General features: G+C 35.4%; 1 protein-coding gene across 1 annotated transcript; it reads right to left on the reverse strand.

Moving 5' to 3' along the window:
• Positions 1–66: 66 nt before the first annotated feature.
• LOC143217678 (trypsin-7-like) lies at positions 67–24,403 on the reverse strand. Its single transcript, XM_076442220.1, has 6 exons — positions 24,120–24,403; positions 23,583–23,644; positions 18,281–18,369; positions 15,501–15,639; positions 9,549–9,812; positions 67–617 (listed from the first exon to the last, which is right to left on the reverse strand). Exons 1-6 carry the CDS (start codon positions 24,190–24,192, stop codon positions 471–473), a joined length of 774 nt encoding a protein of 257 aa, XP_076298335.1. The 5' UTR covers positions 24,193–24,403; the 3' UTR covers positions 67–470.

Below are 24,403 nucleotides of genomic sequence, written 5' to 3' on the forward strand. Positions count from 1 at the left end.
TATTTAAATCGAAATATCTCGTGAACTACTAACTTTTCGACATACATAGAGAGGTTAGTACTTTTTTATAACGGATAAGTTCTTTTTCTCCTCACCATATTTTCCGATATTTCAAGGTCATTGTCGTTTTTTTAAATGGGACGACGTATTTTGATTAGTGCAACATTATAGCTAATGAAAAGACTTTAACCATGTATAATATGGCCTCCGAATGACCTTTGACGGAGTTATTCCTCAGAAAGCATAACCTAACCCACTGAACCAAACATTTTTTCGTATTACTAAAAACAGCGGAGATATTTTCGGTGATACTCTTAGGTACCTCACCCTGTACTGTACATATGTGTGTATGATGTGCGCTGTATTATCGAATAATAGCGTCTTCGATGAATTGTGAGGCGAAAGTGACGCGAACGTGGAGTAGTTAGTTTATAGGAAAAGTTTTGGAGACTCTGCTTCGTCTAATTTTCTCACAAACCAGTTTTTTCTGTAATCCAGCTGCGAAGGACTGTAACGCGCGTGTATACGCCGGGGTAAGATGGCCGCGCGCACCCGAAACCCCATGAAACGATTCCGATTAAGTTTCCGTGCTGCACCATTGGTCCGCCGCTGTCACCCTGCAGGTAAAACAAAATTTTGTCAATAGACTCATCGGTTCAGAGGAAAAATGAAAAAATCTAGTGAAACAGTTGTTTATACATAGACTGCAGATCCTTATTCAAGATCTAAATCTTCTTGAGCAATTCTCAGAGACAGGAGTCGAACAAACTTTCATTTTTTCCTGTATTAATTTTAATTCCATTGAGAGAACGGCATTCGTAAATTGTTTCCAAGTTTTTACTGTTTTATATTTTACTCATTTTGATCCCAAATGCATAGTAATTTAGTTATTTGTACTATTTGTCCCTAGTTCGTAGTTGTCATCAAATATCCTCATTTACAGTAAAGTCGCGATCTAGCTCCCATCGCCTGTTCCGAGCAGGGAAACTATTTTTTCATGACTGCGTCGACGGCGCCGAGCGCGTTGAAAGTAAAAAGTATGCCGAACGTACAAAAGGACAGCGTGTAAACACAAGGGACAGTAATCGTGGAAATTCTCAGGGAGCTAGATCGCGACTTCACTGTATGTGTGATGGATTTCTACGGCCGGCAAATGGCAGCGCCATCTGCCCTACCGGCACGCCCCTGCATTTTTCTGAACGTTTTTCTATTCGTAAAGTTAATTGAAGTCTTCGAATAAATCCACGAATAATTTTACGAATAAAACCTTATTCGAAATTTTTATTGAAATAAAATTTTTACCCAACTCTGGTCTAAGTGCACGACACAGACGAAACGCGCCACGTGACCGGGCCATGGCGGATGCGTGGGGGAATAGTGTCGTAGAAGAGGAAGGTAGGTAGTTAATCTGACGACTCTGATGGGACGTGTGAATTAAACAGCAATATGGTTAAGTAAAGAATTACGTTCTTTACAGATTTGCAAACAATTTTGTACGCACATCCGGGCTGTGCCGATACTTCTGTTTAACACTTGTAAAAGGCTCCGCTCCTAAATTAAGCATGGTAGGTATACATATACCCTCCTCAGAATGCTATTCCGGAAATAATGAAGCTAGTTCCAGCTTTTGCGAGGGAGTTAACAAGTGAGTGAATGAATTTAATTCGGTAAGTTCCCATTAAAAACTTCCGATAACAGACCCGCCATCCAAAACTGCCGGGGAGAAACAAGGCACTCAATTAAGAGGAATGCACCCTCTTTTATCCAATTTGAACGACATCGGCGATACCATCCAAACGTGAATGCAGATATCGGAGGGGAATACAACATTCGAGAGACGCGAGTTTCGTCGATAATGAACGACTACGGCGAAGTATCGTCGAATTAAATTCAGCCAACGAACACAAGAAAGCAACAAATAATTGGACTGTAAAGGGTTAACGACGCTGTTTCGGGGCCCATTTGGGCAAGATATTCACCATACATCTAGTGAAAGTCGATACAGCTGGTCACGATGTATTATCCTCTCCTTCCTGTAGCACCGGCGCGGCACGGCATTTTACTCTCGAAATCCCCGGCAATTCTCACGTTGTTACAAAACGGGGAACCCGATAAAACGGAAATAAAGATGGCGTGCCGGAGTCTTTGCCGCGTAATGGCGATCAACGGCTGCCGAATCGGCTCCGTATCGTCTAATATTTGTAAAACAACTTCTGTCAACTTTCGTTCTACAACTCGATTCACGTTTACACCGCAGTTCCTCGAGTATGTTCAAAGCAGCTGAAATGCGTCTACAGTCCGATAAGAATACACGTAGAGGTCCGCTTTTTTTTAATATAATATTTTAATTAATATATACTCCACAAAAGAATTAAGGGAAATCGAGAAATCAAGAAATCGATTTTGCAAAATCCTGAAGTGGTAGACAAATTTTGAAACCAGATTTGAAATCAGCGTGAAAAAATCTACGGGAAATGATATATAGTATGTTAAAAAACCATTTTTTCCGCGCGTGGTACTGGAGACACTGGAGAAACCACATTTTCTTTAAATTCTACATGTTTAACGAATTTACTCAACGATAAAAAGCGTTCGTACCATAATCTCCCTATTTTTCCCATATTCTGCAAAGTTTCAACTTAAATTTAAAAAAAATTTCATCGCTCTACCTCATTTCTATTGAAAGTTCTTTGATTTTGAATCGAGTTTGGTCCAAATTTTCCACTGTGCGTAGGCGCGGCGATAGCGTATTCAGAGATATCAGGCAGGCGCTGTACGTCGCGCGCTAATATCTGCGAAGCACTAATTTAAAACACAGCTGCCATAGGTAAAAAATTATTGCAGCGAGTTCATGGGGTACTCACTCGAATCGGCAGAATCTCTGCTTTAATCTGACGTTCGCATCATGGTATTACGATCATTTCTCGCCGAGATATGGCGAGTTAAAGGAAAAATGGAAATTGTGCATTTTTTAAGCATATTTTCAGAAACACCTGGCATATCAAAATGTTAATGAAATTGAAAAAACAAAAGGAATGCCTTAAAGAGAAAGAAATGCTCTTTCTATTGCTTTTTTGCACAAGATTCGACGATAATCTTTTCGCTTTCTGGAGCCAGGTAAAGTTAAAATCTCATATTTACTTCAATGTTGAATAACTCGAATAAAAAAATCGCAAAATATTCAACAACCACACAATTTACACAGGAAAGATAGCCCTTCCAAATGATATTAACGCGATTTATCAAAAAAATTTGTCGCTCCCCGTGTGATGTTCCAAAGTTGCACAAAATTTTTGTTAACCGTCAATGTTGTCTTCATCTCGCTATAACTTTGTAAAAAACCAACATAGCAACAATTTGAAACAGAACGTCTGAAACTAGAGGTTTCAGTCTTTCAAACCATTGTTTAACGATATCGATACAGCAATTTTTGAAGGAATTATGATCACGTAAAATGGGACCAATTTTTCGGGTTCGTACAAGTGATCCCTTAATTCATTACATTATTAAATGTCTTCGTGTTTAATAAATTGCTAAACGATCAAGTGTGGTACGAGGAGTTAGAGAATGTTTTTGAAATTAGTTAAAAAACGAAATAGTTACATAGAAATGCCGAATGAGAGTACAATTTTCAGAGATATCGAGGTAACCTTGAGTTTTTTCAAAGACAATGCACCACGTTCTTTTAATACCATGTTGTTGCCGGTGGAAGGACGAATTCAGCAACCTATAATCCGATGATCTTGAGTTGACCTCGAAGACATCTTTGACAAAATTCAAGGTCACCTTGATATCTGAGAAAAAATGATATACACATAAAAATCAAATTCTTTTTACTCGACGTGAAATCGATTGAACTCGATTGCGAAAATTTGGTCTCGATCGAATTCGAGTAAACATAAACCGAGACGCCCTAATCATGGCGACAACGAAAAATCTAATAGAAAGAGCGGAATTCTGTATCATAGAAGACGGATCGCAGTGCGAACATCTAATGTAACTTGATTTATTATTTTGTAAGAAATAATTTATCATTAAAATTACGTTTGCAGCAAATTTTCGAGTTTAAGGTCATTTCAAGGTCATAGGATAATACACTGTTGAACTCGTCTCGACGTCAGCAACAATCCTATGATGTCCAAAACTTGTGATGCCATTTAAAAAAGTCATGGTGACCTTTACTCTTTTACGTTAAAATCATTTTTTCAGATTTAAGAATATGCGAACATGTAGCTTACCAAGTACTGACTAACTTTTGTCTAAAACATTTTTTAACTGCACTACCGGAAATGCTTGAAAACTGGTGACATAACTTAACGGGTAGACCCTATGTATAGACTATATTACTAAATAGAATATTAAAAAAACCGTCAACGACCTTGAAAATTCAGAAAGCGACCTTAAATGCAGATTTCCATCTCAACAATCGTCTCTCTGAAGCAAATATTTTTTCACTTGTTCATATTCCCATGTCTTTATGAACACCGGAGATACTTTAACGTTAAATGTTAAGTGATTCCGTCGGTATGTTTCTGGTAAGAATGAGTCCGAGAAATATCAAGACACGAGAAATGTAAGATATTTAAGTCTGGCAGCGAACGTATTTCTGTGAAGCAACGTAAAAGACATTCTTACCGGGGAAAAGCTGGTTAGACTTCGGATGTTTGTACAAAAGAGCTGCGGATCGATAACAAACGCAGGAAGTAAGTAAAAATTTGCTGATTCTACGAGTGCTTTTCTGCAGTTAAACATCCCGTAGAATTTTTAATAGACATTTGAGAATTAGAATGTAAGAATGGATGCAGGACTGAGTTCGTGGCATATTCTGATAACCGTAAAATTGGCATAAATTAACGTACTTTCAAGAATTTCAATTTCAACTTGTGCACTTACTTGGTATGATTCTTGCTATTTTTCTAATGACTCCATATCGTCATAATGCATTTAATGAAAAATATGCTGATCTGTTTTTCATTACGCAATTGAAAAATAATTTTTGAAGTAACAGTAACGATAACAATGCGAAAGTTCGAGGCATCGTTTATCGAGGTTCGAAGAACATGCAAGAAATACAACATTATTTTGTTCAAAGTTATATAACTTTTGATATTATATATTCATATTATTCTTAATTTATCATGAAATAGTAATATGTTTCAGCATTTAATGGAAAAATTATGTTTTTAATGAATATTTAAAAAATTGGTCTCTCAAAACCTAATACAGCATAAGAAAATATTAAAAAATAAAATATTATAACATAAAATCGACATTTTGTACATGTTACTGCGGACGAAAAAAGCCATGTACCAATTACTGCGGGTTAGGATTCGAAATATGTGATTGTACTGAAACAAACTACATACGTATCTGGGCATTAATTTAAATAAATCCTGAGTACACTTTACAGTCACATTTTACAGTTACATACTATTATAGTTACTTTACAGTTACATTTTAAGTGAATAAACCAGTATAATGTCACAAAAATACCTAAATGGATTCTTTTAAGAAGTACTTGAGGAATATCTATTATCTTTTAAGCTGTTTTAAGTTAAGAGTTTAAGAGCACTGTAGAAAGTTTGCAACATTTCACAATTGCATTTACAATGTAACCTCCTTTGTCCTCCTCAATTCTTTTTCCTTTGTATTTCTTAAAATCTCCATTCTTTCTTCGTTCCTTAAGTTTTCAATTCCATAAGTAGATATTTTCGCGCACTTCACTTTACTTCGTCTTTTATTTTTGTTACCATTTTTTTCACTACTTTTCGATTTAGTTTTGCCATATCTTCTTATTTTATTGTATATAAAAAAACTCTTTATCTAGAATCGTATCCTACCTGCTTACGTTTCTCGAATAGGTACCTAACCTGTAACGTTAGACTGAAGTGAAACTCGCTTCTCATAGTAGTTGCAATTCCCAGCGCAGTATTAGCTACAGATATTCCAAGTTCTTTTGTGCCGCAGTAATGAACTCGTCCTTCACTTTAATGTACAGGATGCTGAGAGCTTAACTTCTTTATTAAAAATGTAAGAGAAGTTTCTTTCTATATGCTGATTGTATCGAAGTATGTAGATATCTTTATAATAATAGAACTCTCCCCTATGCAACTTAATACAATATAAAGAATGTACAATCGTGTGAAAAAACAGTCGTTTGGTGATCGAGATAGAAGAAAAATGGTACCTATTTTTACTTTCTATGAAGAATGTTCTTTCAAATCCTGAGATTATATAATAAAAATATGAGAATGATTGACAATTTTGTTTGCCTCGCCAACGAGAATACATTCTCATTGAATTGTACGTACAAACTTGTTCAGAGCAATATATTTATTTTTACGTGTTTCAATCTCATTGGGAAAAAATACCGTAGTAATAGTACACCCCTAGTAATAGGTACGTTTAACCTAGTTGTTGTAGCCGATTGTTGATATTTTCTGAACTAAAATTTTTATGATAGGAAAAAGGACAGAGGAAACAAATATTCGGCCCGAATCAAGATCCTTTTTTCGAGATTTCAGGGTCAATGAAGTTTTTTTAAATTGGACTACATATTTCCATTACAACAGTCTTGTAGCTCATAAAAAAACATATTCAACGCTGCGATATGTTGACCTTCACGTGACCTTCAACGAGAAAATCATAAAATGGTCACTCAAGGAATCTCAATTTCATTGGAACAGTGTCGTGTAATTGTTCCTGATGTTTCTAAACAGACATTCGTATTCTCCTTTCATCGTTCGAAGTATGTTTACAAGCATCATAATACAGGGTGTCCCAAAATTCCTTCAACAGCCGGAAATGGGAGGGTCCTGAAATCTTTTGAAGCAACATTTTCCTTTGCAAAAACGTTATCCGCGGCTTTGTTTAGGAGTTATTAACGAAAAACACGGACCAATCAGAGCGCTATCTAGACGCGAGTTGGCACAGTCGCCCAGCGCGCTAACTGTCTATTGGCCGACTGTGCCAACTCGCGTCTAGGTCTAGATAGCGTTCTGATTGGTCCGGGTTTTTCGTTAATAACTCCTAAACAAACCCGCGGATAACATTTTTGCAAAGGAAAATGTCGCTTCAAATGACGTCAGGAACCTCCCATTTCCGGCTGTTGAAGGAATTTTGGGACACCCTGTATATCAAAGCGAGAATCTTAGCAGGCGATATTTTGCATTGAAACAAACAAATCTTACCTTCACCTTCTCCCCAGTCTAACATGATTTTCTCGTTGAAGGTCGCGTGAAGGTTAACCCTTTGCACTCAAATGGCGAGAGAGAGAGAGAGAGAGAGGCGCCACTAAAAATTGCCATACCATTATTCAAAACAGTTTTAACATTATTAAATTTGTCTGTATTCCATAAATTGTAAAAAGCTCAACTGTTATATATGTATATATATATATAAGACAACAGGTTCAATTTGATGTGCACAATGTAAAAAAGATTATGTAGAACAAACATGATGTGGGTTGAAACAAATATCTTGATTTTAGAATTCAAATTGTTCGAGTGCTAAGGGTTAACATATTGCACATCGTTGAATTTGTCTTTCTATAATTTCTATAACTTCTATCATTTAAAATATACTTCGATAACCTTGAAATCTCAAAAAAAGAACCTCGAGAAAATTTTTTGCCCGTCACCACATTTAGCCCTTCGAACCAAATACTCTTTTCATCTCACCTTTCTTCCTGTCATGAAAAGTAAGCACGATATTTAAGATGATGAAGATAGGTGAGAAAAAAGGGAAATAGCCCGTATAATCAAAAGATTGATAAAAGTTTTATTTTTGCAGCGCAGAACGAGGATTAAATTTTACGAACGTCGACTTCGTTCTAGTTCAGTGGAGAGGAGGTTATTTACCAGAGATGCCTGCATAATTCCAGGTAAATTGGTTTTTGAGATATTTGAGGTATTCTTGGCAGTTACACTATTTCGGGGTAGATAAGTGGTTCTCCATTTCACGGCCCATAGCATTGCCAATTTTTCGCATACCTCTGTAGCTATGTAGGATTATGAAAAATGTAACTGCAAGACCCTTGGAGTAATACAGAAATGCCGTCATATAACGAATTGCCATTTGAAAAGCTTTCAAATAAAAAGCTTTTAGATGACAGTAGTTTTCTATTTAATCGAATGTCCGTAAACTTTAATGCATTAAGCGTGATATCGGTCAATGCTGACTGACAATGGACATTTCGTTCAGACGACGTCAATCGATTAAACGTAAGCTATCAGAAAATATCAGATCGAGTTATACAACAAAATGTTTAGAAATATTTCATTAAGAGATTATAATAATACAATAAATCGCGAATTTGAACGAATTCATCTAACTTGACCATCTTAAATCTCTCGCCAGAGTTGTGCAGAATTACAATTGAATTACTCCAGAATTATAATTACAAAGTAATTGAATTACAATGTAATTCAATTATATTGTAATATATAATTTAGATCTTCATTCAATTAGATTACAATGTAACTCGTAATTGCAATGGAGTACAATTATAAAATACATTGTAATTGAATTACATTGTAATTTATAATTCAAATCTCCATTCAATTCAATTACAATGTAATTCGTAATTGCAATAGAGTACAATTATAAAATACATTGTAATTGAATTACATTGTAATTTATAATTCAAATCTCCATTCAATTCAATTACAATGTAATTCGTAATTGCAATAGAGTACAATTATAAAATACATTGTAATTGAATTACATTGTATATAATATATGTCACACCTGTGACAGGTAAAAACATGCTTTCTCAAACAATGTGAAATTAAACATATCGTATTAGAAACGTGCGCTGTGACTTAGATTACTTAGAGCTGTGACTAACTATTTGCCATTTAGTTATCACTAACTAATCAAAAAGTTTTGACTAATGACTATTTTGCTATGACTAACATTCAAAAAGACTGTCACACATTTATTATAAATTGATTTTCCCCAAAGCAAAAGTGAGTGTGTCTTTATGAACAATATTCCTTATATGTTTTTTGAAATTATTATAACATATTTACTTTACAGACGCGATTCAAATAAATCTTGAAAAGGATCCAAACTAGAATCGAAACGTTGATTTTGTTTGACAATTAGCAAAATGGCTTTATAATTCGTAATAAACGATCTAACTGTTGCGCCGAAAGCATTTAACAATTATTAACAGCAAATGCGATCAATAGAAGAAACATATTTATTCAAAAAGACTATCAGTAATTTTTAAATATTAATTGATTATTGCCCTACTCTGCTGTAAGTCAATGCCCTCGAAATCAGTAGGGAATCCACTATCGTAAATAATTACCCTCTCCCAAAATCACGGAAATGCAACCAAGGTACAAAGTTCTCACGATGGCTGTCGCAACAAGCACATCGATGGCGATGGTGGCGTATGGAACCCAGGAAACCGGTGCGATGCGGTGTGATTAAAAACATATTAGTCTCAGGAAGGCGAGCGCATCCACGGTTGTGACGCGTGCGTGCATATTCGCTCCCGACGATCTCCATTTAAACGACAATTAATGGTAGGCAATTACCTGGCACGCGTCCCTCCCGCCTAGGTTTACATAACCGGCGCAAATCATTCTCCTTGTGATAGGCCGAATCCTGTACAGCTCAGCGCACTCGGCATTAGAGACGAGAGGCACCTCGACCTTACGTAACTGGTTGGACAGCTGGCCGTGGCTCTTCAACACTCCCCAGCCAGTCACCACCGCCTTGGTACCGGCTTGGTAATGATCGGCGACCGGTGCCAGGAGGATCGGTCGCACCCGGCCCCCGTACTCCAGCGGCTTTTTCAACTGAAATTGTAATTGGTTTCAGGTAACGGCGAGCCCGACCGCGAATGCGAACACGCCAGAGAGGCTGCGCGCATTGCAGAATTGATTGTGAAACGGTAATTGAATTCTTTGGCTTTATTCGACCGGGGACACGTATCGCCCACGTTAATAAATAATCTTCATCGATCCAGGACACGATCTGCTCAGGCCGGTTACGTTCTCGCTGTTAGAACGCGGCGTCGCACAGTGGGCTCGATTGAAGAAGCACGCGACATTTCGCGAAAACTTTTTAATTTTGATATTTTTTCAATTGATATCGATTTCTAAATGTCCACCGACCACGAAAATGATAAAATTAATCAAATACAATAGCAGTTCTAGTTGTGATACACATACACAAGTTAGACAGTTTATTCTTAAGGGGGATTTTATATGTGTATATGTATTGAATATACATGTACGTGCGTATACATGTAGTATGACGTCTAATAAATAAGTTGAAAAAATGCATTTGGTCGGAATTGTGAAAAACAATACTAAAAATTGATTTTTACAACTTTTTTAGCTAGCCCAATAACGAAAATTAAAAAAATATGTTTTGTCAACTGGTTTAATTATATGTATACCCTCTGAAAATGTCATTGAAATTGGTTAATTGGTTTACGAATTATAAACGATCAAAAGTGGTAAAAATTGCAATTTTCTTAACAAATTGTTCTCAATAATGTAAAACTTAAACACATTTTATGTATTATAGAATAAATAATTTAGGAAACTGTTTTAAATTAATAAAATCGGTTAAACAAATGTGAAATATATTAAGTTAAAAAGCATTGAGAAGGAATTATTTTTTTATATATTCAGTTCAAATTTCATTGCAATATCTTCAGCGGTTTAAGAGTTATTCAAAAATGTCGCGTGCTCCTTCAATCGAGCCCACTGTGCGTCGCAGTGGTCGACTTTACGAAAAACTGGCACAAAAATCTGTATGACTTGAACATTTAATTTATTCGCTTATAGTAGAATTGAATGCAACCGTTAATCTTCGTAGACTTCGTGTATCATACTTGTCAAGTAATGACTTAAGAGCATCATCGATCATCATGAAAATCAGATCAAGTCTGTTATAACGGGATCCGAAGCACACGCGAAGCATGGCAAACGGAGCTTCCATGTTCCCATTCCTCGAAAATTGAATTTTACTGTCTCAGAAATGTACTTTCCAAATCCTGTTATATTGGAGATTGGCAATAAGAAATAGAAAACCCAATTTTGAGAAGATTTTGAAGTTGTATGAGCGCGGAATTATGAAGCTACCAGGAAGATGGCAAAAGATCATCGAAAAAAATGGAGAATATTTTACTGATTAAATTTCATTGCTTGAATAGAAAAATTGGGTTTTATTTCACCTTAGAATACCGAAATTATTTTCTTGCCAACTCAATAGTTATTGGGTATCAGGCGCTTGAGCCTTCCTATGACTTCCAGACAAATTGCAGTAATGAGAGTGCTGAAGTATATTCATACATTCAAAGTGGTTCGGAAAATCGAATAGATTTAAAATTACTTATTAAATACAAAAGTACTACTGCTGTAACTAGAAATGTGATATGCAGGGTGGTTAATCAGATATTACCACTTCAATTTTCGTCATTATTATCATTCGTAGCGACGAATGTTTATGCATACACTATGGTTGAATGGTTTCAAGAGATGCATACTTTGGTGTAGTGAGTTTTTTGTGGGTGGACGCGTAGAAGAGATATAAAGGTCATCAGTATTTTTTTAGATGCTTCAAAAAAGTATTAATCATGTACTCTGTATTAATCATATCATCACTGAATGCAATAACATACTACCAGTTCTATTACGCAATGAAAAACGATTTTCTCTGTGAATAAAATCATTAAAACATTATTAAGAGAGTCGTGATTTCATAACACGAAAATTAAAATATCTCCTTAACTAATGGTTTTTCGATATTAATAGGTTCTTTTTTGTCGAGAATGTGAAGCTCCATCGATTAGCACAAGATAAATAAACGATCCCATTTAAAAAACTACTGATTACCTTCATATCTCTTCTACGCGTCCACCTATGAAAAAACTTAGAACACCAAAGTATGCATCACTCGAAACTATTCAACCTTATATAAACATTCTTTGCTACGAATAATAATAATGACGAAAATCGAGGTGGTAATATTTGGTTAACCACCCTGTACATTATTCAAAATATGTATAGGTGTGTACAGGGTGTAACAAAATGTATTTTCATGGCTTCCTCAGGTGAGTGAACATCTTTACGTCGGTGGAGTTGTGTAAAACAGTGGCCGTAAAATTGACCTTGAGCATAATTTTTAAGGTCAAATTGTTTTTCTATTGCATCGTTAAGCATTCGTCACGAATAAAGAAAATCTGAACGGAACCATGGGTTATAAATCAATCGTTCTCTTTAAAAACGACTTTAAAGTTTCGTAAACTATTTCATTCAATATGCTGCAGAGTGTCCCAGTATTGGGTACAACCGTGGAGTGGGTGATTCTATATGAGAAAATAGTCGTTTTCGAGAAAATTGACTTTGAAAATCCGTTAAGTCTACGTGCCTAGCATTTGTAAGAAGTAGAACCAATAAGTAAAATAAGTAAAGATCAGACGCGTGTGAGCCGATATCTACATTATTCAATAATACATACCACGCGTGTTCGTCGAATTTTCCAGCTCGGTTTCCTCGAAAACAAAGCCTCAAATAAAAATAATTTATTTTATATTTTCGACTTATTTTCTCATGTCAAATCACTCCGCCACAGATGCACTCAATACTGTGACACCCTATAGATATATGGAATAAAATAGTTTACGAAGCTTTAAAATCACTTTTCAAAATATTGCTTGATTTGACAATTATGATTCTATTGAGACTTTCCTCGCGGCAAGTATTAAGCGATGCAATAGAAAAAGAATTTCACCTTGAAAATTATATTCAAGGTCAATTTTGTGGTCACTTTGATAGTTATGACGATGATAATGACGAAAGCTACTTTCATTCCAGAATCCAAGAACTTCAACGATCTTAGAAATTTTAGACGAAAACTAGAATTCCATTGAAATGAAAACATTAAGAATTCACCATAAAGAACTAATCACTAATTTGGATAATCTGAATAGTATACGACGGCGGAAAGCAGGAGAAGGGGGGGGGGCGGATAGAGACGCTTCCTCACTTTTACTTCATAATATATGATTTTCCGTTATGAAATAGAGTTCGAATTGAAACTTCGCCTCCAGCTTAACTGAAACCTTCAGACTGAAACATTGATGAATGTGTACGTGTACATTTACGAAAATATGACTTCAAACAAATGCAAGAATATGTAGTTGCATTCTTTAAAAATTATTTTATTGTATACAATAAAAAAATTATTATGTATACAATAATGAACTGATAAATGTAATATCTATTCAACATGATTTTTGAAACTGGACCGAAAGTTCCAGTATTTGCTTAGCTATCCGTGGGTCTCAATACCACGATATTGTCAGCACAATATCAGGGGTCGTATATTTTCTTTGCGATTTTGTAAGCAGTACCGGACTCGATCTGACCTCGAAGAAAACATCGGATTCTGCACGAACGACCGTTGGACCATACAGATGCTGAAGCTTGGAAAACAATACACCGAAAGGATTTGAAAAGCACGATACGTGGAAGCTCGCGGTGTTTATTAAAGTAAACAGTAATACGATTAGTTCTGTGGATGCTTTAATTGTATATAAAGAATTCATACTGTAAAATACTGTTTCTTCTTAAGGAATAAGTTACATTTCGAAAGGTAACAACACTTTTTGAAGTGAAACTTCGGTCGAGCGTTACGGAAGTGACGAAATTTCGCGAATAACCTCGAATAGTTTGACAAGTAACATTTTTATAATTAATTTACTAACTTTGAAGACTTCATTGGTGAACTTTTAAGATTGTAGAATGTAAAATGAAGCCTTTGGTATATTCCCATTTCAGTTTTATGCAGGTTTGATGCTTAAATTGTTAGTTATTAACAAATTTTGGAGAAGTGGTATGTTATGTATGTCTGTCCTTGTCGCACAGTTCTACCCTCCTTGTCTTACACATTATGGGAACTTCCGAAACAATCAGCCCGCGCAACAATTGTTAATGATTAATTAATCAGAGTTAATTTGTGAACATTTGCAATTGGATAACATAGAATCAACCTCCAGCTACTTTCACATACAGCTTGTCAAATCTAGCTGTGCGGCTGAATGTCCCCCGCAAGGGGAAATGACCCCGCTGCGCAGTGGTAAATAGGCGGAACTTCACAACGATACGTCACCTGTCAAACGATTCACGTTGCGACAGTTCAGTTAAAAAGTATAGTGACACAAGTGTATTCACACAAACATATAAACAGTTGTTTTGTATGTTCACTGCTGTAAGAAATAATGGACAGTACGCACTTTTGACGAGGTGTGTACTTTACCGTTCAAATGTTGCATCCTTCTCTCGTCGAGTGCGGTCTTTGTTTTCTTCTGCGCATCCCTATGAATTTGGTCAACCGCACAGCTAACATAAGTACATTTGACAAGCTGTACAGTTTCTCATCGGATTTTGTTCCGACTGAAAGATTTATAAACAATTATCCAAACCCTTGTTCTAAACTAACCTGAAAAATTTTGACAGGTGTCAGGTAAGTAAAAAAACATACGCGTGGAGAACCACGCGCGGCAGAAGTGAAACTTCTTACAGTCTAGTAATGTTTAGAAGTAAATTAAGATTGGAAATGGTAAATAATCCTAACGAAGCGACGACAAGATCAGGAACAACTCTCAATGCAGTATTTGTAAGACATTTAGACAAAATTGAATCAAGAATATTTATATCATATTTTAGCTATCACAAGCCAATTGTCTCAATGATAGAATTATAGAAAATCATAGATAAAATAATGAACGAATAAAATTTGCGGCGCAAAGAAGGAGAGCGTATGGGAAATGCTATGAACTATGTCCCTTTCTTTTCTGAGTTCATCAACGACAAAATTCTATGTATGTATTGTTTACGAACAAGATTGGTTTTTGTGCTTCAGACAAAAATTGAATCCGCTAGGTTGTACGCAAACTTACAACTTCAACGGCACAGCGCTACGAAGATGGACAATTATAGCAATATTAAGAGAGTTTATTGTTAATACAAAAATTTGGTTGTACTGTCTAAATGTTGAATAAAACTTTTTAAATAGTTCAACTTATAGTTGTTGGGAAAAACATATTTAAAAACCAGTGATATTTCAGCGTCCTAAACTAGGTTTTCCCCCTAAATTGGGATAGACAACGAATTCTGTGAATACACTTCTCAAGATAAGATATTTTTACAGACAGAACAATGTTTGTTTACTTTAACACTAAACCTACCGAGCCTTAAAAATAACTGGTATATGGTCCTCTATAAAAATGACAAGATTGATTTTATTTAGACTTTGTGCGGCTCCTATAAATATTAATTTCTTGTGAAATCATTTTTATTATTTCAATAATTCTAAAATATAAAATCTGGAACCGGTTATTTTGAACAGTGCTTTACATTAATTCTGCAATTCGGTTTCGTGCATCAATCTGCCGAAATGTTTGTTAAAGCAAATCCGAAAATATGATGTCCTACTTCTCGACTCCGATCTAAAGTGTGAATGCCACTCACCCGAATTACAGCTATATCGTAATCAGAGGTCCTAGAATCGTACATCTCGTGGGCAATGATTTCTCGTGCTTCAACGACTATTCCATCCTCCTTCAGGTTAGAAGTACCAGCTTTTATCGAAATTAATGGAGTGAAGGCTCTGAAACGGAAAAATATTACAGAACGGGAGTTATGGAATACTGTAGAAAAATATTAATAAAATATCGTGGAAATTAACTCAAGACCCAAAAGATGTAAAAATCGCAGAAGTGAAGTCTGAATCTCGAAGCCGGAGTATGTCAAGTCTACTTTTATGAAACAAATACATTTAATATGCTTTTCGTATCAAGTTTTTCCAATGGTAAAAACGATTTTGTTTTAAATCGTCTGAAATTTTATTAATGGCAGCGGATTTTTTGCGCTCATGGCAAAAATGAGTAGGCGAAACTTAAAACAGTGAAAACATTTAGAAAACGTGAAAATATGGAGTCGTTATTTTCATTCAATTAAAATTATTTACATAAGAAATTAATTATTTGTATAACAATATAATGTCAGATGTACAAATTAATTTGTAGCCCGTTCTTCTTGAATTTGTGTAGTATTTTCAAACAATCAGAATACATTCTGCAATGAAAAATAATCTCCATCACTTTCTATGCATTTACGCCATGTTATAAACAATTATTGAATCTTCAAATCGTTGGATAAAATATTTGGATTTAAAATAAAGTTACTACTGATTGATTATGAGTGCCACGAATTAATTTATATTTTTTATGTTATAAAATGTACACTTCCGGACAAAGAGATAGCACATCTTAGAGTTCTACAGTATTGTAGTAAAAATTGGTAAAGACACATTTTTTTTCATGTCTCGTTACTAGCTTTTAGGGTGCCTGCATATACAGGGTTTTCAGGTTTGAAGTTCCAAACTTTGTCAGCATATTCTATGGATCTAAATGAGATAAGAATGTTTTATAGGCATAGGCTGTTAAACGCTTTATTAAAAAGTTATGAACAAAAATATGGAATCCTACGCCACTTGACCTTTATGAGTGAAGAACTTTAAAGAAAAAAGTTTATAAAATAAGAATATTCATATACGCGGGGTGAACTGATATAAAGAATTAATGATTTATTCACCATTATGAAACGCTGCGCTTTAAAACTTGTATTTTTAAAGACGGTGGCCAATTCGAAATGGAATATTAGTTGCATCTACACATTTAGTATTAACATTAGTATCAGTAGTAATAATTAGTATTACGTGATTGGTAGTAGTAATTAGTATTAGTTTGATGACCACAGATAGTGAACACCGCTTGCATTAAATCACATAAACAAAGGTAATTAAATATCACTTAACTGTCCCCATTCAATTCTGTATTTTTATTTATAACTTTTTAACCCCTTGCCTTACAATATCGTGTCTGAAACGTCATGAAGATTTTGAACACATTCTGATAAAAATGTATGTTAATAAAGTAAAGTGGGGTAAGTCTGCCCTAGGTTTTGCAAAGTTGGACTTTAAACAGATGTATTTTCAGTCTGGTATGTAAAAACTTAACGTTCTTGGTATCAAACTCTTGACACAGTTATTATTGATGAATTAGTATTATGTAGGATTCTAATTTTGCTTGAAAATTATCACTTTGATAGGATATTGTACAAAGTGTCAACTAGGACGCACTTGCCCCGAAAATGGGGCAAGTCCGTCTCTGGGAGTTAAAAATGCTTTCGAACCTTTGTTTCAAGTGCTACAGAGCAAGAAAAGAATGATTAAGAAGCCTGCTATAAAATGCTTCTTATTGCATTAAATATATTGTTTAGTTTTATAGTTACCCATGCAATACGGATTTGCCCCACCGTGATAGTACGGACTTGCCCCGTGTTCTGTTGTATTTGCAAAAAAGTTGCATTTTACAACTTTTTTATGCGGGCCTCTATTGAAATTTTAAAAATACGTTTTGGAGGTGTGTGTCAATTATATGCACTGTGAATGTTTCATACAAATCGGTTGATGCGGGAAAAAAACGACAGGTATTGAAAGATGTAAGAATCATTAGAATGACTGCAGTTGGAGGCCAAAAATCGCGAAAAACTGCAATTTTTACCATCTTTAAACGTTTGTAGCTCATTACAACGTCGACCGATTTTGATGAAATTTTCAGAATGTGTTTAATTGATACAGATTTTCTCTGCAATTCCGACAACTTGTAGTTTTTTCAACAATTTTTGTCACGTTGTGTAGTATACCAATTGTTCTGACTTCTCCAAAAATTTCAAATCGTATATTCCAATATTAAAAAAGTTATGTTCTTTTTAAGAGTGTCCGGATATTAGCGGGGATCACTGTATGAGAAGAGAAATTCCAGTTGTAACGTGAAAATAAATAAAAATTGGATAATGTTAATGTGTGTTATCTTGTTATCTTGTGCAAAATGCGTATGTATATTTTAAGAAATTGACATTAGGTTATAAATAATAGTTCTGAACATAAAAATTGAACTATGTGCATTCTTTCGTTCAGCATTGTGGATTACACGTTCTTTGAAATTTCAAAAAATAATTATATTTGTGCCGGCCGGAAGATCAAAATTTGTGAATTTAAATTTGTCACGTCTCGGATAACTGGACGTCTCGTTAGCGTCAAGTTGACCATTTGTCCGTGTTGTCCACTTGTCCGTGTTGTCCACGGCAACAATAAATTTTCGTTACACGCTGAATAACTCGATTCATAAATTTGGCTAAGTGTCGTTAAAAAATTTCATGCACAGTTGAGGAAAAAGTATGCGTACCTCTGGACACAGTGTGCGGCTGTAACGACCCATTCCTCGCTAATGATAGCGCCACCGCATACGTGACGATTGTTATATCGGAGGGACACCTATAAATTTCGTCAGAGTATCAATTTTGCGAATCATCGGCTCCGACAGCCGCGAAATTCACAATGTTTCCCCGTATAATCAGCGCAGCCGTGTTAAGCACGGATTTGCATTCTTTTTATGCGTAGAACGGGGATTTTTGTGAAAGGCAAACTGATTACACTCTACAACACCAAATTTGTTCAGCAATATCTGTTCTAGTGATTCTTATAGAGTTTGTTATTCTAAAACCAAATCTGAAAGCAGAATTGCTTTCTATCACGCAACGATTTCGAAAAACATTGGTTTTTGTAAAAGTGCATGATTCTGGTAAAAAAGCAAGATTACGTGAAAACTAAAAGTGTGAGGAAGTGTAGGTTAGAGTCAAAAGATAGAGGGTACTCTCCTCTACATATCCATATAATCAATTATAATTTTTTGTTCTTAATAATAGTAATACTAATTTGCTTTATTTCAGCCTTACGGTTAAGAAATGTGACTTGGTTTACATTAACCTATCTGTACAAAACTATCTTATTTCACACATTCGGTCCATACCTTCTCTCATTCATTTCTATGTCTCACACATTCCTACCCTGTCCTACTCTTTTAGTAGCCTAATTATCACTAACCCACTTAATTCCTTACTTATTGCTTCCCTCCCCATTCCCTAACTTTTGCATTTTTGGTTCGGTATTGTCTTTAGTTTATTTATGCTGTCTTTTCTCTTTTTTTCCTCAACTTCTCCAACCACTCTTCAACCTTTCTATCTTTTTTCCCGCTCACTACATCCTCGAGCTTGATCATTTCCCCCATTATCCTGCAATCCCTTGTCAAATGCTCTAGGCTTCCATACTTGTCCCCACATAGGTCGCATCCTCTTGCCTTTTTTGTTCTTTTTAATAGTTGTAAATGCTTGTTAAAGTTTGAAAAAGAGCTGACGCGGATACTTTACACTTTACACGTTCTATTTTTGAATTTATGTGAGAAATCCTTTATCTAGCAGGAATTTATTATACAATATTGAATTCTGCAGACATTCCTGGTAAAAAAGAACCATTCACGAGAAGTATTTGGTTCGATTATTATATGAGCAGGTCAAGAAAATATTCATTGACAGCTTGTGTGCGACGCGTTCGCGCTTCACGACCATTGCAGCCTTTTCTCGACTCGTTAGGGCCGTCGCTATACTAGTCGACATACAGGTAGCAGTCCTACAACACGGCATCCTATAACACGGTTTCGCTCTAACAGGATAGGATAAATTGTGGGAACTCTCGTATAGCACTGCGACCTATAATACTGTTTCGCTCTAACACGATACGAAAATTGCAAAAACCTTTGTACAACACTACTTCTACAGCACTGGGTAACATGATTCTTGTTTAATATATTTAAAAACTTAATTACCTTAAAATAATGACAGGAAGGAATAATGAACTATAGTACCTTTACATGAAAATATCTATCTTCATATCATGAAATCTACAATGATCTTGCAAGAACCAGCAAACAAACTAAAATTACAGATTTTTTAAAGAGGATAGAAGGTGCTCAACCGAAAAACGTTCTCGTTTGATAATACTGAGTAGTGATGAGGAAGAAATTGATTAAATTAAGGTTACATTAAATGAAACTAATATTTTTTGTTTTTGTTTTCGTTTTGTGTTATACATACATTTATATTTTTAATCAAAATTAAGTTGCTTATATGGAATTTTAAAACAATGTTTGTTTTTAATAGGTTTTCGGAACGTAACCCCCGTTTTTGTACTGCCTCTGGGTTTCTCATGCTTATAGTAAAGTCGCGTTTACTGTCCAACAGTGATCACATACAAACATTATTTTTTTATGACTGCGTCTACCGCGCTGACCGCGCCGAGAGTTCAAAAGAAAGCCGAACGTAGAAAAGGACATGTTCCTTTTAATATCGATCGTATAATTGTTAATAAACGATGTACTAATGCTCTCGGCGCACTGGTTCAATCTGATTTTACATCAAAGCAATTTTGCAAATTACATTAAATTTTCGACGTTTCGATCAATGTGTACATCATTTTCAAGAAAACTAATAACTGCGTCTGTGAATTATTAAACAGAAAAACTAGTGCTATTATTCATCTTATTGACGCAAAAAACCTGTATTTGTTGTGCTTGTTTCGCCATCCATTGTAAATGTTCCTTTTAATATCGATACTAGTTTTTCTGTTTAATAATTCACAGACGCAGTTGTTAGTTTTCTTGAAAACGATCTACACATAGATCGAAACGCCGAAAATTTAATTTAATTTGCAAAATTGCTTTTATGTAAAGTCAGATCGAACCAGTGCGCCGAGAGCATTAGTACATCGTTTATTAACGATTATACGATCGATATTAAAAGGAACATTTACAATGGATGGCGAAACAAGCACAACAATTACAGGTTTTTTTGCGTCAATAGTGATGATAATAACACTAGTTTTTCTGTTTAATAATTCACAGACGCAGTTATTAGTTATCTTGAAAATGATCTACACAGATCGAAACGTCAAAAATTTAATTTAATTTGCAAAATTGCTTTGATGTAAAATCAGATCGAACCAGTGCGCCGAGAGCATCGTTTAGTAGAGAAGGACAGCATCACAGTGGAGTGGGTAGGCATTGGACAGTGATCGCGTACCCAATCTCGGACAGTAAACGTGACTTTACTGTAATACGGTTTCACATAACACGGCATTTTCTAGAAACCCATCTACCGTGTTATAGAAGGATTACCTGTACAATGTAAGGAAAAACTGCAATACGGCGACTGCAAAACTTTATTCTTAGTAAATTCTAGTTTTATCTTTATAATTGTAGTAATAATATAACTGTACCAATGTACATCCGAAAATCTTTTGATTAAAATAAGTCCAAACAAGATGTAAATGGGAATATTTTTATCGATTTAAGTATTGGGTTGGAACGAAAGTTCGTAGCGTTTGTAAATTAGAATTGAAAGCTAAAATTCAGATATTTATTCATAGGGGGGGGGGGATTGTTCAATAACATATTTTCCATTCTGTTCTATTACTTTTTGCCACTTTCGAGGTAACTTCTCGTGTTATTGAATAAACATATGAACAAATACCTTAATTTCATCTTCGATTCTTAATTTGAAAACGCTACGAACTCTCTTTCCAACTCTCCATAGTTAAAAACAATTCCATAAATAATTCCATATTGAATCGATAAAATGTCGCGGAAGTGTATAAATCAGCCGGACTCTTTTTGTTACATTTATGACGAAATTGTTTTAAAATCAAAACACAGGAATATAATTCCTGCAGTCATCTTTCATGTAGATATTTCAACAATCGTAAAATGTTACCAAGGAAAACGCTTATGTGCGATGCTTGCAGATTACTGTTGAACTCTTATCAGTGAAGATCCAGATACCACGTACAAGCGTCAAGCAAGGCGGAACTACTAGAGGCCCCTAACTACTTTCAGTGCAAAAAATACATTTAATGTTTCAAAAACTGCAGATTTTAAACCAGACTCTAAACCAGAGCTGGGCACATATGATTTAGAATAAGATAACAAATAATCATTTTAGATGGGAGAAATTAGTTGACATACTTTATTATTTCTATTTTACAAGTAACATAACAATTTATTCTCTTTTGACGATCAAATCAAATAGATTAATATCAGATAATATTCTATTTCAATTACTTTATTGAACTTAAATATTAAATCATTTATTAGTTTTTTAGTTTTTGTAGTTTAATAATTATAATTTAGTTGCACTGGCTTCTAAAATAGCTTACCAGAAACACAATGGTAAATATAGCATTGTTGCAAACAAAAACAATTTTTTTTAAGGAGCAGATGGTGGCAGTGCACAGTACTTATGTATGTTAGGTGAATCTGTAATTCTGACGCAATTTCTAATATACTGTAGATATGATGTAAATGTAATTTTCAACAGTTAAAGTGATTCGAGTAACTACTTTATAAAAAAATGATATGTGTACAATGGAAAACTATTTCAAATTCCATTTGAAATTCAAATAATGAAGTGATCTAAAATTTGATTGTTCATGTAAACTAACGCATGATTATTCCAAGTGACATGTAGCCAGATAAGATAACATGGTATCTTCACCTTCGCAAGGTAATGTGGGGTCTCAGAGACCCCAGCTTCAGATTTTTGAAAAGAATTTTTATATGAATAAAATTAAATCTGTTTTTTTTTACTTTTTATCCTGTGTTATTCTACAGGGTGTCCCAAAAAATTCTTTCAACAGCCGGAAATGGGAGGTTCCTGAGATCATTTGAAGCAACATTTTCCTTTGCAAAAATGTTATCCGCGGCTTGGTTTAGAAGTTATTAACGAAAAACCACTGACCAATCAGAGCGCGATCTAGGCGCGAGTTGACACAGTCGGCCCGGCGCGTCAACTGTCTCTTGGCTGACTGTGCCAACTCGCATCTAGGTCGCGCTCTGATTGGTCCGTGGTGGTTTTTAGTTAATAACTCCTAAACCAAGCCGCGGATAACATTTTTGCAAAGGAAAATGTTGCTTCAAATGATCTCAGGAACCTCCCATTTCCGACTGTTGAAGGAATTTTGGGACACCCTGTATATCCCAAATTTATTAAAAACGAGGCTATTTGTGAAATTCATTTGTCGGGGTCTGAGAGACCTCACCTTACTATTTATGTGTTATTAGACATTTCGAATAATTAGGATTTTTCGAATAACACTGTCCAACTTTCAACTTTTTTTATGTTCGACAAGTACTGTTGGGTGATTCTTATAGTTTTTTGCGCTGATTCTCTTAACTTTTCTCCTAGACGCACAGTCTTTGAGAAACGTAGCTTTGAAAAAAAACATATTTTTCAAAGCCATGTTTCTCGAGAACTGTGCGTCTAGGAGAAAAATTAAGGGCAGATTCGGAATCGGCGCAAAAAACCCTGTAAGAACCACCCCACAGTAATTGTGGAACAAAGGTGTTGGACAGTGGAATTTATTTTGGTAATGTCCAAGCCTGTTTGTATTTAACTCTCTAAAGTTTTCCAGAAAAGATGTAAATCTGGATGTATCGTTTGTGTTCTGCAACAAGTGTAGACAATTTTGATTTCGTAGAAAACTACACAGCTCAATGATAAATAATGAGCATTTCAGAGAAACTAGATTTTTGTAAATATTTGATTGTAGGAAAATCTGGATCGACTCGTCTTCGGTAGTTGTAGGATCAGAACACTCACCTGGTACGGATGATCATCGATACTTGCTGGTTGGCCTCCAACAATGCGACTCTCGTCATCGACTGAAAGAATCAATAGTTGAGTTACCGTTTCCTCTTGCATGGCTATTGAAGACATTCTAATTAGAGCGTAGCGTTGGCGCTGTGTTTCGATGGGACTTAATGGGCTCCCTTAAATCGAGAACAATTGGACCAGTGGGAAAAAGGTGCTCGAGGTTTTACGACGCGACGTCGACTCGACCAGAGCGAAAAATAGAGTGAGCAATGCACCCTCGAAAAAATTGCCGAACAATATAAAGTGAACGTACATGTCGCAACAGATCGGAGTGTCGTTAAAAAAATTAATAATTGCCAGCAAGGCGTCCGAACAACGAACAGTGCGCGTTAATTTGCAACACGTGAAATGCGTTTCGAGTGGTGGGGAACGGCTCATGTGATATTTGTGTGTTGTTTTTTCTTGTCTTTTTTGTTATCGCGAGTGGTTCCACTCTCTTTTTTACACAGGTTGATGCACTTTATGGAGATTGAGTGTACTTACGTTGCAGTAAAAAGAGCTGCGACAACACGACTGGCGCGAGCTGCAACCACAGAAACACGAGGAAGGTATACATAGCGGGAACTTGCCGAAGAAACTACCTTCCACCATCTGGCTCGCCCTTCTTTTATTTCGATATTCGGGTTAATTGTCGTTCGTATCAATTTACTTGGACACGACGAAAAATTTCCGATCCACGAAAGTCTCGGACCGCCGCCGACCTAGATTCCGCATCGATTACGCAAAAAGAAGGACTGAAATATAATTTCAGCGCCGCCAGCGGACGC

The sequence above is a fragment of the Lasioglossum baleicum genome, chromosome 2 (assembly GCF_051020765.1).
Source record: "Lasioglossum baleicum chromosome 2, iyLasBale1, whole genome shotgun sequence".
NCBI lineage: Eukaryota > Metazoa > Arthropoda > Insecta > Hymenoptera > Halictidae > Lasioglossum > Lasioglossum baleicum.

Bases quoted from the DNA above. Each gene is read 5' to 3' on its own strand.
- LOC143217678 (XM_076442220.1), bottom strand. From the start codon at position 24,192: ATGTATACCTTCCTCGTGTTTCTGTGGTTGCAGCTCGCGCCAGTCGTG. The intron at 23,645-24,119 runs GTAAGTACACTC...TGATTCTTTCAG, and splicing joins GCAGCTCTTTTTACTGCAAC to TCGATGACGAGAGTCGCATT. The intron at 618-9,548 runs GTAATTGCCTAC...TTTTACCTGCAG, and splicing joins GCGGGAGGGACGCGTGCCAG to GGTGACAGCGGCGGACCAAT.